This window comes from Centroberyx affinis, unplaced genomic scaffold, assembly GCF_046629955.1.
Source record: "Centroberyx affinis isolate AG114_WGS23_722 - 3 ecotype Tasmania unplaced genomic scaffold, CSIRO-AGI_Caff_v1 ptg004734l_1, whole genome shotgun sequence".
In the NCBI taxonomy this organism is placed as follows: Eukaryota; Metazoa; Chordata; class Actinopteri; order Beryciformes; family Berycidae; genus Centroberyx; species Centroberyx affinis.
The window spans coordinates 421,094-435,086 of NW_027282291.1; the positions used below are offsets into that span (position 1 = coordinate 421,094).

Here is a 13,993-nt window from a genome sequence, read left to right on the forward strand (position 1 = left end):
GATTTATGATGGAAGTGATCGCTGTGGTATCTGTGCCAGCTGACAATGCTCCAACTCCTTTTGTTCCCTCTTCATGAATTGTCAGTGACAACAGATCATAGTGCTAATGTTACACTCTTTCCCCTTGTGGAAGCTGTAAGGAATAGATGCATCCTTCCACTTGAGCCCATTCTAAGCTCCTCGGCGAGCGGCCTTTCTCTCTGCATGTCCGACTAATATCTCTGTCAGTGCATGGCAGGGTCACTTCCTTGACTGCAAAAGAGCACGGAATCTAAAGACTTCCTGCCAGAAACCCTTGGGGATGTTTGTCACTGTCTGGCACAGTATCAGGAGTCACTGCCCATCAGCCTTTTATACTGGATTTAACTAGGCCAAGGGAAGACACTGACTAATGAATGGCCGGTCAAAAAACACTGTTTGTATCTGCTGCATTTAGTATTGTATTGAAGACAACAGCACAACAATAATCATAAATCAACATACTGTAGGTCAAACCTCTGTAAAATCATTAAGGGCGAGTGAAAGTAAGATTCTCTCCCCTTCGTCGCTCTCTTTATCCCTTTTCCCTTTTGTCCTATTCTTTATCTCATTACCATCACTGAGGCTGACCTCGGAGCAGAGCATCCAGCTGTGTTCCCTTGCCCCACAGACAAACCTTTGACCCTGAGCTGAACTGTAGAATCATCTACCACTGTCACAGCCTCCATTCGAACTCTGGAGGTCATTCAGTGCACATTACCTACACGCTTCAATTCAGTTTTTCAAAATGGATTAGCAACTTAACAGTGATTGTGAATGCATTGCATTGTGCTCTATGTAATCACCAGGAGAATAGCTGCTGAATGAAAATACTGAAATTTGTGCGAAGAAGTTTAGTTTTGCGAACAGAGTGACCTGAGATACCCGTCAGACATCTCTACCGAGGCCTTTACCCTGTTTACAGCCAACACTGGCTGTTATTTACAGGGAGCCAGAGACATAAAACTTCATTCAAGTGCTTATTAAAGCAGATCAGCACATCAGTAGAGTACGCAAAGCAACCGCATGCAAAGACCGGTCTGTGACCCATATATACAAATTCTAATTGAGCAAGTTTGCTGTGTGTTGTTACAGCAAAATCTTCTTATGTATTTCAAAGTCTTTTCTCGGATATGCACTTAAATCCAGCAGAGGGGAGTGAAATGCAGATAACATGATTGAAAAGTTTTGTGGCATCGACTTCAAAACACCTTTGTCACCAGCACTGTAGGATATACATATCAAAAGAAGTACTTTCAGGTATCTTTTTACTTCATTTGGGTGAAGGTGAGGGTGTTTTCATATCTTGGCAAAGCATGAGTGGAGAGAGGGAGAAGATTAATGATATAATAGCTCTGACCACACGGTTTAGTTATTTAAACTGGCAGCATCAGCTCAAATTGTTTCATGGCTTTCTGCAATGATACATTTAGCGTGTCTGGACAGGTTACAAGATGCTAGAGAGAATTCATTGCAACTCCCTCTGAACTTTTCAGCCAAGAGACTTGAGTCTGGAAGCTATGACACCATCAGTAAAGTACACACAGAATGTTTACTTCACAATGACTTGTTTGTGCACCTTTTCCTGCAGTATGGCTTCCATTCTTGAAAATCAGAGAAATTTAAAATTGACATTGACTGGCAGTCAGTGAGTGATGGACTAATAGAAGATAAGATCTGGCTGTATTTCCAGTTTCATTTCAGTATTGCCTCCTCTCTGGTTCAATGTGCTGTGTGTTGCCAATGTGCTTGTATGGGATAGGTTTCGTAATCCGGAGGTAACCACAGAGTGAAACTGCGCCACTGAGACTCTGTGGTTAATTATGAACCTGTTGTCCTGTCAAACCAAGAGGAAACAATCAAATCAAGAATAGGAGTTTTTTCTTTTTTTCAGACAGGGAAGGGCTGTCAGGCTGACTGACTGGCTAAGAAGCTAGCTGGCTGGCTGACTGTCATGCTTCTGGAGGAAGATCAGTGATATTTCCCAAGAGGCTCTGGGCCTTCTGGGGTTATAGTGAGTTTGGTGTTTTTGTTCAAAACATCCCGTGTCAGGACGCCCGAGACGTCGGAGGATTACTGTAAGCTTGGCTCAGGTGACGTCTTGTGGGGGGCAGGTATGAGGGCCCTCCATAGCCCTGTTCCAAACCACTCCAAAAACAAGAAAAAGTATCATATGGGGTGCTCAGATCGTTTGAAGATACATCAATATACACCACAGTTCATGCACAATCATCAAAGGCGGCCTCAAAGCTCTCATTTCCACATTTCTCAGATGCATTACTGTTCCCTGATTACATATTTCAAGAGCTTTCTGCAGAACCACAAAGGCTGGTTGAGCGGGCCAGTGTGTTCATTCAAATCATCTTGAATGGCTCCTTCAAACTCGCCCAGAGAGTTGATCCAGCCTGTGTTCTCTCTGTGATTGCCTTAATGCCGCTGACAATACCTTGAAGCTATCTGGCCACCGTGTTTACCTGTGAAATCAGATAGACCATGGGAAGTCAGATAGACCCTGTGAGGGCTGCTTTGAGACAAACAGTTGAGGAGCTCTCTTGTGGGGAGTGGATATTGCCGGCTATCTCTGGCTTCCATCGCAGAGCCTCAAACAGCAATGCTGTTAAGAGAGTGCATGAATGAGCTCTGGGCCCATACAGTATCTCTGGAATCACATAAAGACAACCTTGTGCTCTGCAATTTACTGTGCAGCGCTCAGGTGCTTGTGCATGTCTCAACCAGAGGAAAAACAAAAGTATGACTGACATAATCATGTGTCAGAAGATTTATGGTCAGGGAGAGCGAGGGGGAGAGCAAAAGTGGAGAGTGCATTTTCTCGCTCCTCCTCCCCTTCAAATTATTGTCTTTAACGGTGTCCCCCTGGTTTGAGTGAAATGTTTGAAACTGTTGAGACAGTACAGTTCTGACACACAGAGAGCCTTGTTTTAATGAAGGTACTGTAAAGTGTATGACTTAACAGCTCTCTCTGTGAAATTATGAGTCATGTGTGTGTGTGTATGCTGGGCTTTTGTTGGAAAATTAAAGGCCAAAAGGCAAAATGCTATCGTTGGTACATGTTTAATTCTAATTCTGTGAGTTGTTGTCATGCAGACCCAAAACAATACTGAACAGCTGCAAGAATATAAAGAGATCTGATCACTAGTTTACATGGATGTAAAAACTCATTCCTATTCATAAAGTTCATAAGGTTCATGTCACTGATTCCATCAAATGGCTGCATCGTCAATTTCACTTTAAGTTCAAATTTTATGTTCAAACTCCAATCTGTGGCATAGCCAAGATTGATGTAATGATAAAGCCCAAAACAGGATGGATCATGCCTAAATATGTTTTAAAAGTATAATGGCTGACTTTGACGCTAATTGCTGGCTGGGGCACACTGCTGGGCTGCCCTAATGCACCAGGTCATGGGAGCAGATAGGGAAGCCATGGCAAGCTTCCAGCAATAACACAGGGAGTGAGCCAGACTACCAACCATAAATCTGCACCTACCACCAATTTCCAACTACCGCAGGTGATGTGTGTGTGTGTATGTGCGTGTGTGCATGTGTGTGTGTGTGTGTGTTTATAAACAAAACTCCAAAGGGTAAAGCAACCCCACTTCAGAGCAACATGGATATTACACCCCTGAACATCTTGGCATGGACCTAGTCCTGTTTATGGAGAAACACAGCTAAGAGTATAATTAGCATTTCAGTAATCCTGCAGGGTGTCTGACTTAGGCAGCGATATCAAAGAAGGTGGTATTTTGTGCTTGTGACTCAATGGGGATGAGGTGACTGTGGCCTCTGTGTGGTGGTGTTTTGCACCTGACTGGCAAACACTGCAGGTGGATTATCTGCAACAGCAGCTAAACTACAGTGTTTGTTTGACAAAGCATATTATACAGTAAATTATAGCATCAAAGCTTTGATGGAGTGAAACTATTAATCAGCATTAGTGGGATTTTTAGTCGTAACCTTAGAGCACCTCATTCAGAGGATCTACACAAACTTGAGATTTTGCCCAGTCAGTTAAACGTTAATTTATGGCATGACTAAGTGAAAGTGAGTCGGTGACCCATTTTAGAGCCTCTGAGATGTAAGTGGTAGAACTCCCATTCAAGTACTTTGTAAAGGCATGAGATAATGTGATGTGCATCCTCCACACAACCCTAGTTTAAGTTTAACCAGGGCTTTTTGGGCAGCTGCCTATTCGTATGCGAGTCCTTTGTATCAATATTATGAAAGCTGAAAGCTGCTGTCAGACAAAGAGAAGCCTCTGTTATTATCCCCTTCACACCCCTTTTCTCTTTATTCTTAGCAGATCATCTCTGTCAATGACACATAATACTGCTAATCTACTGTAAGTTAGACCTGACTTCTCATATGTCTCAACTGTTTCAATGAGGAGAGAAAAAAAGAAAAGTCTTTTACTGGGAAAATGCCCATGTGGAAATGTTATAAAATACAGCACAGGTGAAAACTTTACAGGGTACACTGGTTGATTCCAAGAGGTTATTGGGAGCAGGTTTTCCATCAACACCTTGGGCCCGTCTCCCCACTCCACTTCCAGGCCGATGGGAGTGGAATCTATAACGATTGTGGGCTTTAGCATCGTTAACATTTCCCTGACACGTCGCCCTGCCTCTCTTGGAGACTGCTCTGCATTTTCTCTGCTGCAGTGGAGTTGTTGTAGCAACTAGTGGCCCAGGAGTGAATGAAGCAGATGTGCGAGTCATCTATCACCTGACAGCTCCCACTCCTCCCGACTGAGCAAGTCATCACCGTGACAGTCTGCCCAACCAGTCTCATCAATTACACTGGTACCCTACCATTAGAGCACAAACACTTTTCTCCTCTGACACATTCAACTGCTTCCCAGTCTGCGAGATGGGCCCTCAATTAAGCTTGAATAACTTTCCCCCCTCAAAGAACGTCTCTCTTTCCGCGGCTGTGCATTGCACACATTGTGCTTGTAGGATAAGCCCATTGTGAACTGATTTATCTCCATGATGGCCATATGATATTTGAGCACTTTTATCTCCATTTTATGATACTTTATGAGTGTGATTACAGTGCAAACCACCATAAAGCTATGATTAATTACAATGTGCTTTTATGTTTAGTTGAAAGCAAAAAAAAAAAACATCTATGGTTAATTAATGTCTGTGCAATGAGTAATTAAGATAATAAATGTCATAAAGGTAATAAATGTTCAACATCTCCAAAGCTACACTGATTTATGGCCAGGAAATCTTTAGGGTCAATATCCTCATTAGTCAATTCTCCATAATGTTCATACAGTAACTTCAGGCTGTTCTCCAGCACATTACATCCATTTAGGCATTTTTGATCATTGCAAAACTATTGTAAAACTAAAAGCAACATTTTGCATACTATATAAGCTACTCCAATATGATGTGACAGTCACATTTGTACTCGTTTCAGGGTCAGAATGAGATCGCTGTGTGAGTAAGCGAAGGTGGAAATCAAACTCTCAGAGTCGTGGCTTGTTAGTGTTATTCTGTTCCTGTATTCCATCAATAGTAGTCATGAAACGCAGTAAACACAGCAGTTTGAACACAGCCATATATAAACAGTTTCTATCACTTACAATATACAACTATGGCAGTGACAGCAGGGGCCAACTTACATATCAGCTTTTTCACAAGGATTTAAAAACAGGGGTGAAGGGGGAGAACTTGGCATTTAATATGCAAGAGATATAAATAAGACATTCATATAAAAATAGCCTTTTACAAAATATACTCTATTAACCAATATTTACCAAAAGTGGAAAATGTGCCTGTGTTTTTGATCAGTGAATAAGTCCTGTTAAGCTAAATCAGCCTGAAGTGAGCATTGCCATTGAAGACAGTCAGCAGAGCGTACAGCCTTCTACCTCAAAAAGTGGGATTCTCTAGACTAGCAGCAAACAGAGGGAAGACAAACTCATGAGAAGGTCAGAAGGTCAATGTGAGTAGTCTACACCACTTTCATCTGGAACAACATTATTCTACAACACAACATATTATTCCAGGCTGATTCAATTCCAGTGTATTTACTGTGGACTATTTTTGATAGCATTAATAAACTAAAACCTCCCATCATCTAGTTATTGTTGATCCATAATGGACAAAATCAGTAGTTTTTATAGAATAAATTAATATTAATTATTTTTCATTCTCTAAATACAGTATGTTAAATATTCCCAATGGCTGGCTGTGTCATTTCATCTGTGCATAGGGAGTGAGCTAGGAACAGAGAACTACAGCAGTCTGCACTGGAACCAGCAATCACATCCAGCATTGATTAATTTGCATTGGCAATGTCCATTTCCTAAACTGTCAAAATGTCAGTACATGTCCATAGCTTAAAGTCTTGACATTTTGCCTCATTTTGCTCACACCGTAGCCATCCAATCCCACATGCCAGGGCACAGTTTTTCCCTTTGCGATGTTTTGTCACACCGATTCATCATCGCACCCCAGCAAACACAAAAATCCATGAAGAGGGGTGAGGAGCTTTGTGTGCAAAAGAAGTCGTGACGCCCCATCTTCAACTTACTGTATGTACAGTAGTTCCTCATTATGTATGGCTAGACTGCAAAAACAGCCTTCTTGTAAAGTTTAACAGTTCCACATTGTCCATGAAAACATACATACATAAAACTCAGATGCCCACAGACAGGGACACACAGACACACACGCACACACACACACACACACTTGCGTACTTGCATACACACACCATCCAATAAATACTCTCATTTGCAGGTGTACACCTCTGTCCTCTCACTGCAGGTGTTGCACTTGACATAGCAGCACCACAGGAACTTGCAGTTGCACTGCCACACGCGGGAGTACTGGTGTGTGTTGTATCCCCGGCCACAGCACATCAAGTCACAGCCACTGATCTGCTGCATCATAGTCTTGTTACACACCCTGCCCTGCGTCCCCACGCTCCCCGTCACTGGGTCCGCCTCGCAGTAGTTAGGAGACTTGTCTATGTACACGAGGTCTGTATCCATGGGCTTCCGGTAAGAGTAGGGCTTCTTGATCTTGAGGAATTTAGGGCGCTTGTTGCGGCTGGCTTTGACCGGTTCCACGTGCACCGCATGGGCATACTTCTCCTTGAGAATGTAGCCGAGCTCGCGGAACTTGGGAAGTGTAGTCCAGCAGGTTTTGGTGGTGCAGGAGCCCGAGACACCATGACACTTGCATTCCAGTCGCATGTTCTTCTCCAGGACCTAGACACACAAAAACAACTTAGTTTGTAGATAGACTCTCCAGTGATAGGTGATAGTACCACTCTATTAATATTTCTGTATAATAAATGCTAAGGTTAGCTACAGCCACACGAAATTATTGGAACAATTTATGGTGCAGCTTACTATAATTGCAATTTCACTGTTTCATCAATTAATGTATTTCAAATTATACTTTTCCAGCTGACTGTCTCAATTCAGTCTCAATTCAAACGTCTCACTTCAGGGCAAGTGAGAAATCTGTGCAACTAAATAGTAATGTGAATGACAAATACACTAAGGTTGGGGATTGAGCACAGCCCCACCGCATAGCTGTGTGATACCATATACACAGAAGCCAAAATAATGTATCAGATTTCAGGCTCTGTGTGTGTAGTCACCACACACAACACACAAATGTCAAGAGTGACTGTACAAGGTGCTGAGTGACTGGCATTACTGCTAAATCCTGAACTGATGACAATGAGAAGTGCCATTGACTGAAACGTATGCAATAAGGTCAATTCCAATTTCCTTATGCTTACATGTTAAGTGTTTGGTTTTGTGGTATAGTCTACTAAAGCATCTAACAGCTCTTGGTAGTTCCAAAATCAATAAATAAAACCCTAATACAGACGTGTGAACAAGAACAAAAAAACAACTTTTCCCTGAGCAAGCCACTTCATAAAACCCTTGGCTTCCACTAATCCATCAGTTGTCCTGTGACCAACACTTGTGACAGCCTTTGTCTGCACGTCTTCGACCTGCTCAGTGTCACTGCTTTTGATTAGCATAAATAAAGGAGGGGGATAACTATCAAAACAGAGAGCCCATTTATTACCAGGGAGAAGGGAAAGAAGGAAAACTACTGATTGTTTGAATCCATGAGTGTAGTCTCTTCAATGGGAGGCAATTTAGCTGTCCAGATAAGCCAATCTGAATTCAGACTCCAAAAATGCACGCAGAAAGGAAGCAGTGATCTGCTCAGTACAATGTGTGAGAAAAGGCTTTTCAACCGGCATGGGGACGTGTTGGTTGTGTGAATCAGGCTAATGTGGCAAACAGAGAGAGAGAGAGAGAGGTGGGGGGGGGGTTGACTTGGGCAGAGGTGCTTCTTTCCTCTTCACTAACTCCAACCTCGCCCTCGCTGTTTGGCACATTATTCCACTCAATCTCTAACCTCTAGACTTGCTGGAGTCTCTCTGTAATGTTCTGCAGCCATGGATGCACAAAAACCATAAACTGAGCATGTGAACAGACCACGAAACCTCTCTGCTGCGTTGAAGGATTATCTTTGACTGGCACTAGTTATGGTAAAATCTCTGGTATACAGAAATGGAAACACAGTGGCTCAGTGATGATCAAAACTAGTAACAAAACAGCAAACATCTCCATGGCACATGTGCAAGCACATCACACCTGATGTGGGTTTATGATATTAGAAAAATAGTGAGAGGGATCATGGTAATGGTAACTGTATACCATTCCAACAGTGCAAAGCATGGGGGACTGGGCTAATGCCTTTTTGTACAGTGTCAATCTGTTTTCAGTGCAGAGATCTGGGTTGTAATCAAACCCTGCCACTTAAACAGCTCTTCTCCTAAAAGCAACCCTTTATTCCACTGCCTGTTTAATCTTGGCCCCAATGCCCAGATCCTTGGCAGGATTCACCCACACTACAGCATGGTGGAGACTATTAAATCACAACTGCCACAGTTACTGAGACCAATCTTAAACTTGTTAATCCATATAATTAACCAACAGCTCACCCTCACATTTACTCTTGACTTCTGTGCCTTGAAAGATTCAGACGTGAGGATGCATCTTTACAACATATCCCATAAGGTCACTGCAGAGAATCAGTGAAGAGACATGACGTTAATGCTGATCACCTACCTTGCGTCCCACCTCATTATTATGGAGGTTCATGAGAGTCCTGGCATTCTGTTTGACCTCCCGGGCGTCTACAAACACTTTGGAGAAGCCCAGGCCGTAGCTGATGTCGGCTGAGCAGCCCCCCCACTTCCAGCCTTGGCCTTTACTGTAGAAGCCTTGCTTCTCCTTGTCACAGCTACAGTCACTCAGGTTTCCCTGTGTACAGGCTGCAGTAATGGCATGGGCCACCCCTGCTGCAATGATGGCATAGGTGAACGCAGCCTCTTTACTGCCTAGGGAAGAAAAAGAGGGGGTAAGTACATTAAGGAGATATTTCAACATCTGATATTCCACAGCATGCACAGATTTAAATAGGACAAAAACAGGGAAATACAAAATGTCATGATTTCCTTCGGTCTACGGGGAATACAATAAGTAGGCAACAGGATTTTTAAATAGAAAACGGATTAACCATTAACAGTATGTGTGCTTACATCAGTCTTACTGACATATCACTCAAGGGCTGCAGTGTTTTCAAAGCTGACCTGGAAACTGTGCTGCCTGTGAACCAAAATGGCTCCTAGCCGTATGGTCAATAAAGCAGTATGAATAAGAGGGTTGTCGGGAAGGAAGAGCTATTGATCCAATCAGAAACTGGCACATTCTGTGTAAACTCATAGGGGAGTAACATCAGAATCTTCATTCTGACGTTATCTCTCCCAAGTCCAGCTAACAAATCATTTACACAGACTGGAGTGTTTTGAATTATCGGCAAATAACTAAAAGTTACTCATAGGGAGATCCCGAAAAAAGTGCCCAAGTATAAAAAAAGGAAAGTGAAAACACAATGAGGATTTTTTTTTTTTTTTTGTATTTTATTTAAAACTTAATTTTCACACTATGTATGGGATTAGTTAGAACTGTCTCACTCTTGTCATAATGCAAATCAAGGTAAACCATTTTCTTCTACAATAACTTGAAAGCAGTTTAAAATGCAATGCACATGCATAAAGATGCTATGAGGTTTATCAAGTGGTATGTCTGAAATTTTAGATCTGTAACAGACTACCATGTAAACAGGAAGCAGCTGGTGATAATATCCATCATATCTATGTCCTAATAAACTCCTTGTCACTATTTGTTCAAAGCAAACATGATACCCTCCTTGGTGCTTCCTCCTGCCACCAGGTTCACTATGTGAAGCTGCCATGTTTTTGATAAACATCTTGGATGTATGCCCTTGCCATTGAAAAAAGTCATATTGAGGCATCAATTATGTGGACGTTTTTATAGAGTCAATGGGCTCCAAGCCAAAAAAGAAGGTGTGTCGGTGCAGTCAGTCAGTTCTGACTGCACCGTTGTTAATTTTTCCCCTGGAGTTCTGAGTGCATGGGTTAGAAACAAGAGATGGTATGAATTCTTCATAACCTCGTCATAAGTGGTGGTGGAAGATATTAAAAGCAGAACAGACTCTGAAAACTCAACCAGACTATAATTTAATAGTTGATTTAGGAATGTCACATGACTATTCTGCCACGTTTCTCTTTCATCTCTACGGCGTCATGCACCTCTCAGTACTCTCAGTACCTCTTTAGGTGTCTCTCAGTTTACAGCTCAGATCTTAAAGTATGAGTGTAAACATCATTACAGCCTAAAATGGTGAAGTGCTGAATACTGATGAACCTCACATTCACCTAAGCACTATGTCAGTTCATTGGTCATTCTCTCTTCACTTTAAGAACAATTGCAAGCTGCACAACCCCACTCAAGCTACGCATCAACAATACCATTCATTTACAACCATTCGGCTTCTAGCGCTAATCTGATCAGTGAAACCAATCTATTTGGTATGGTTGTCCAAGCCATAGATTTGGACTCTTCTCCTGGAACCATAGACCAAGACACTTCATGGGCTAAAACCACTCATTCATAAAGGAACAGATTGTGAAACAGCACTGTTTTCATTTCAACACCATGAAGAGATAATCCCTTCTTTCCAACAGAAGCAGGCAAGATGGCCCCAAACAGCTGGTCCAAGCTACTGACCATTGTGTAAAAGGATATTTGACTATATTGTTTTACTACAACAGTTCTGGTTGGGGGGAAGTTTTAAAAAGCTCTAAAATTAAATAGCACAAAATATATGTTTTTATCTAAAGGGTCTTACAATATCAGCGCAGTGGCAATTAAACTTCTTACATTGGCAGTATCCACAGGAGTATAATTAGACAAAATATGAATATACTACATATCTTTCTAGTTTGAGTATCCTTGATATCCAACAGACTTTAATGTATCTGACCAGTGAGTTCACAGTAGCCAACACATGAACTTCACAACACTCAGACTAGCATCCACTGAAGTTCCTCCATTCTTTAGAACAGACTATTGTCTCGGCAACAAACAGCATTGATTTGAACTTATTTGTTTCTCTAATTTATCCCCATGAGTGCAGAAGCTAAATACTTTCAAATCTTCCTTTGCTCTTTACTTTTCGTCACTGTAACTTATACCCGTGGTAAGATCCACGTCCTTACAGTGAGAGCCACAGCACCCAACGCTAGACAGGATAAAGACCAGTGAATATGTGTCTCCGGAGACTCTGCCGGGCTGAAAAGAAAAGCTGCCAACATTCACAAGAGCTTTGTTACAGTGCTGGCTTCAGATGCCTTTTATACATGCTCAGAAAGCCCTGCTCGGTTGAATGTCCGGAGCAAAACTAGGCCTTGTGTAAACGACACTAGCTCCTTATGGGATCCTCCTTACAGTGAGGATGCAATAATACAGGACAGGTGATCATCAAAATATTGGCTGATGATATTTGTCTGATGCAATTTCGTGTCAGAGGCTGTCGACTATTTGAATATATCTTGTAAGACATAATGGATAAAGATGCATGTCAAGGTTACTACTTAACAAATAGGGCTACGCAGGTCACAGGTGACATAGATTATTTCTTAATAGGCGAACAAAATATATTAATATCTTGCAATAGCCTTAGTCTGGCACTGGGTTTTTTAGAGTCAGGAACCATTTTTGGGAAGAAAAATAAAAACAAATTGCGCCTGATAGTAACCGTGCGCACTTGACACACGATGCGCGCGACTGGACGCGTCATCCCATATTGGTCAGATCTGAGCTGCTCAATTTAAGGTGTTTTTCACTGACAAAACAACAACAACAACAAAACAACTTTCAATTTGTAATCAAACTTTAACTGACAGGCAACATACCCACTTTCAACTCTTTTCCGAAGACTGTCCTCTCTCCAAGCGCAGAGCAGTTCCAGCGCCCGTTTTTGAACTGAAACTGACACTCGTTGATGCCCATTTGGGCTCCCTCTCCGATGACGATAATGGCATCGGGGCGACTCTGGCAGATAATCCGCTGTCTGGGAGCCAAACCGGGGATCTTATTACAGATTATACTCGCACCTAGGGCCACCACCGACGAGAAGCCACTGTGAATGAAAGATGGATATGACTGAGAGAAAGTAGCCGACAGCCCGTCACTTTATCCAGGAACATTTTAGTTACTGTATGAGTCTATTTTATTTTTATTTTTTTTACCCAAATAGTTTTCCTAACATTTGTTGAATCGCAGACATTTAGCCTACAACATTTGGACGAGAAAGTGGTGGCTCTAATAAAGAAACAGTCTGATTCATCGTCATTAGCAAATTATTCCAATAGGGACTTATGGGAATATTATAGCTTTACTGGGTTATTTTGCATTATTCCCCTAAATGTAGGCTATTATAGGATTATTATAGTTATTTTTCGCTAAGGTGCACCCATAAAAAAAATCACAGATCCTTCTTTTCGCCCGTTTAGACGCTATGTCTGGGCTAAGGTGCACTATTAGAAGAATTTAATGGGCTAAACTTTTACATTAAATATTAGCGATAGTTTTAATGCATATACCTGCATGCTTGACTGAACCCTGAAGGTATTGTGAGGAAAATTTGGTAGCCTAACAAAAGTGATAAACACAGCCATATGTGAGTCCAACTCACATATGAACTGTTAAACATAAGTTTTCGACTAAAGGTTTTATTTATCATTTACCAGGTGAATTTGATGCTTCTTAGCCCATGGTGCACACTAGGTGTTTTTGGAGCACTAAAAACAAATGAAAGCCCTGGAGTCGGTCGTGAATTTCTGTAGATTTAAACGTATCGCTTGTGTTTGAGAATAACCTACAACAGCCTAACGTGAAATCAAATAAACGCAGCTCACCCAATTTTCAAATAAACAATTCCTAGGCAAAGTAAAACTCTTAAAATCCAGCGTCGTGTTCTCCGACTCATTGCGGCCCCGCTCTCAGTTTCATGCAACGATTTCTATGAAGTGATGAGTAACTCGGTTCGCTTATTCTCCGATCGATCACAGCCCAGGTAACTCCAGAGGAACTCCAAATGACGAATATCATCAAAAAACACACACGCTCAGAAACTTCTACAGATTGCCTGCTAGGATATCATCCAAACTCCCTGTACGCGGCCCCCTTTCGCTGGGCCCTCTTGTCATTGCGAGGGTGTCACAGGTAACCCTTGGGGTGAGCAAGTGCGATTATCTCTTTCTCACAGTTCCTCTGCTACCCGCAGGTCTTGGCTATATATCTGGCTCATCTATCTGGGGCGTGTTCACAGGAGACATGGGGCCCTGCTGAGGAATCCCGCCAGGGCTGAATCTCAACACACTCCTCTTCTGTGAATTCACCTTGATTGATTGGGATGGCTGTTTATTTGGCTATTGAGTTGGGTCTGGAGTCCATGAAACGTGACTATAAGATTTTTTCTTTTTCTAATTGAACATTTATCTAACCAGGTTTGTCCCATTGAGATTATGAATCTCTT

At 42.0% G+C, this 13,993-nt stretch overlaps 1 protein-coding gene across 1 annotated transcript; it reads right to left on the reverse strand.

Moving 5' to 3' along the window:
* Positions 1-5,540: 5,540 nt before the first annotated feature.
* Positions 5,541-13,709, reverse strand: LOC139665914 (protein Wnt-7a). The gene is made up of 4 exons (XM_071544959.1): positions 13,374-13,709; positions 12,369-12,595; positions 9,157-9,428; positions 5,541-7,263 (listed from the first exon to the last, which is right to left on the reverse strand). Exons 1-4 carry the CDS (start codon positions 13,442-13,444, stop codon positions 6,781-6,783), a joined length of 1,053 nt encoding a protein of 350 aa, XP_071401060.1. The 5' UTR covers positions 13,445-13,709; the 3' UTR covers positions 5,541-6,780.
* Between the last annotated feature and the right edge of the window lie 284 nt (positions 13,710-13,993).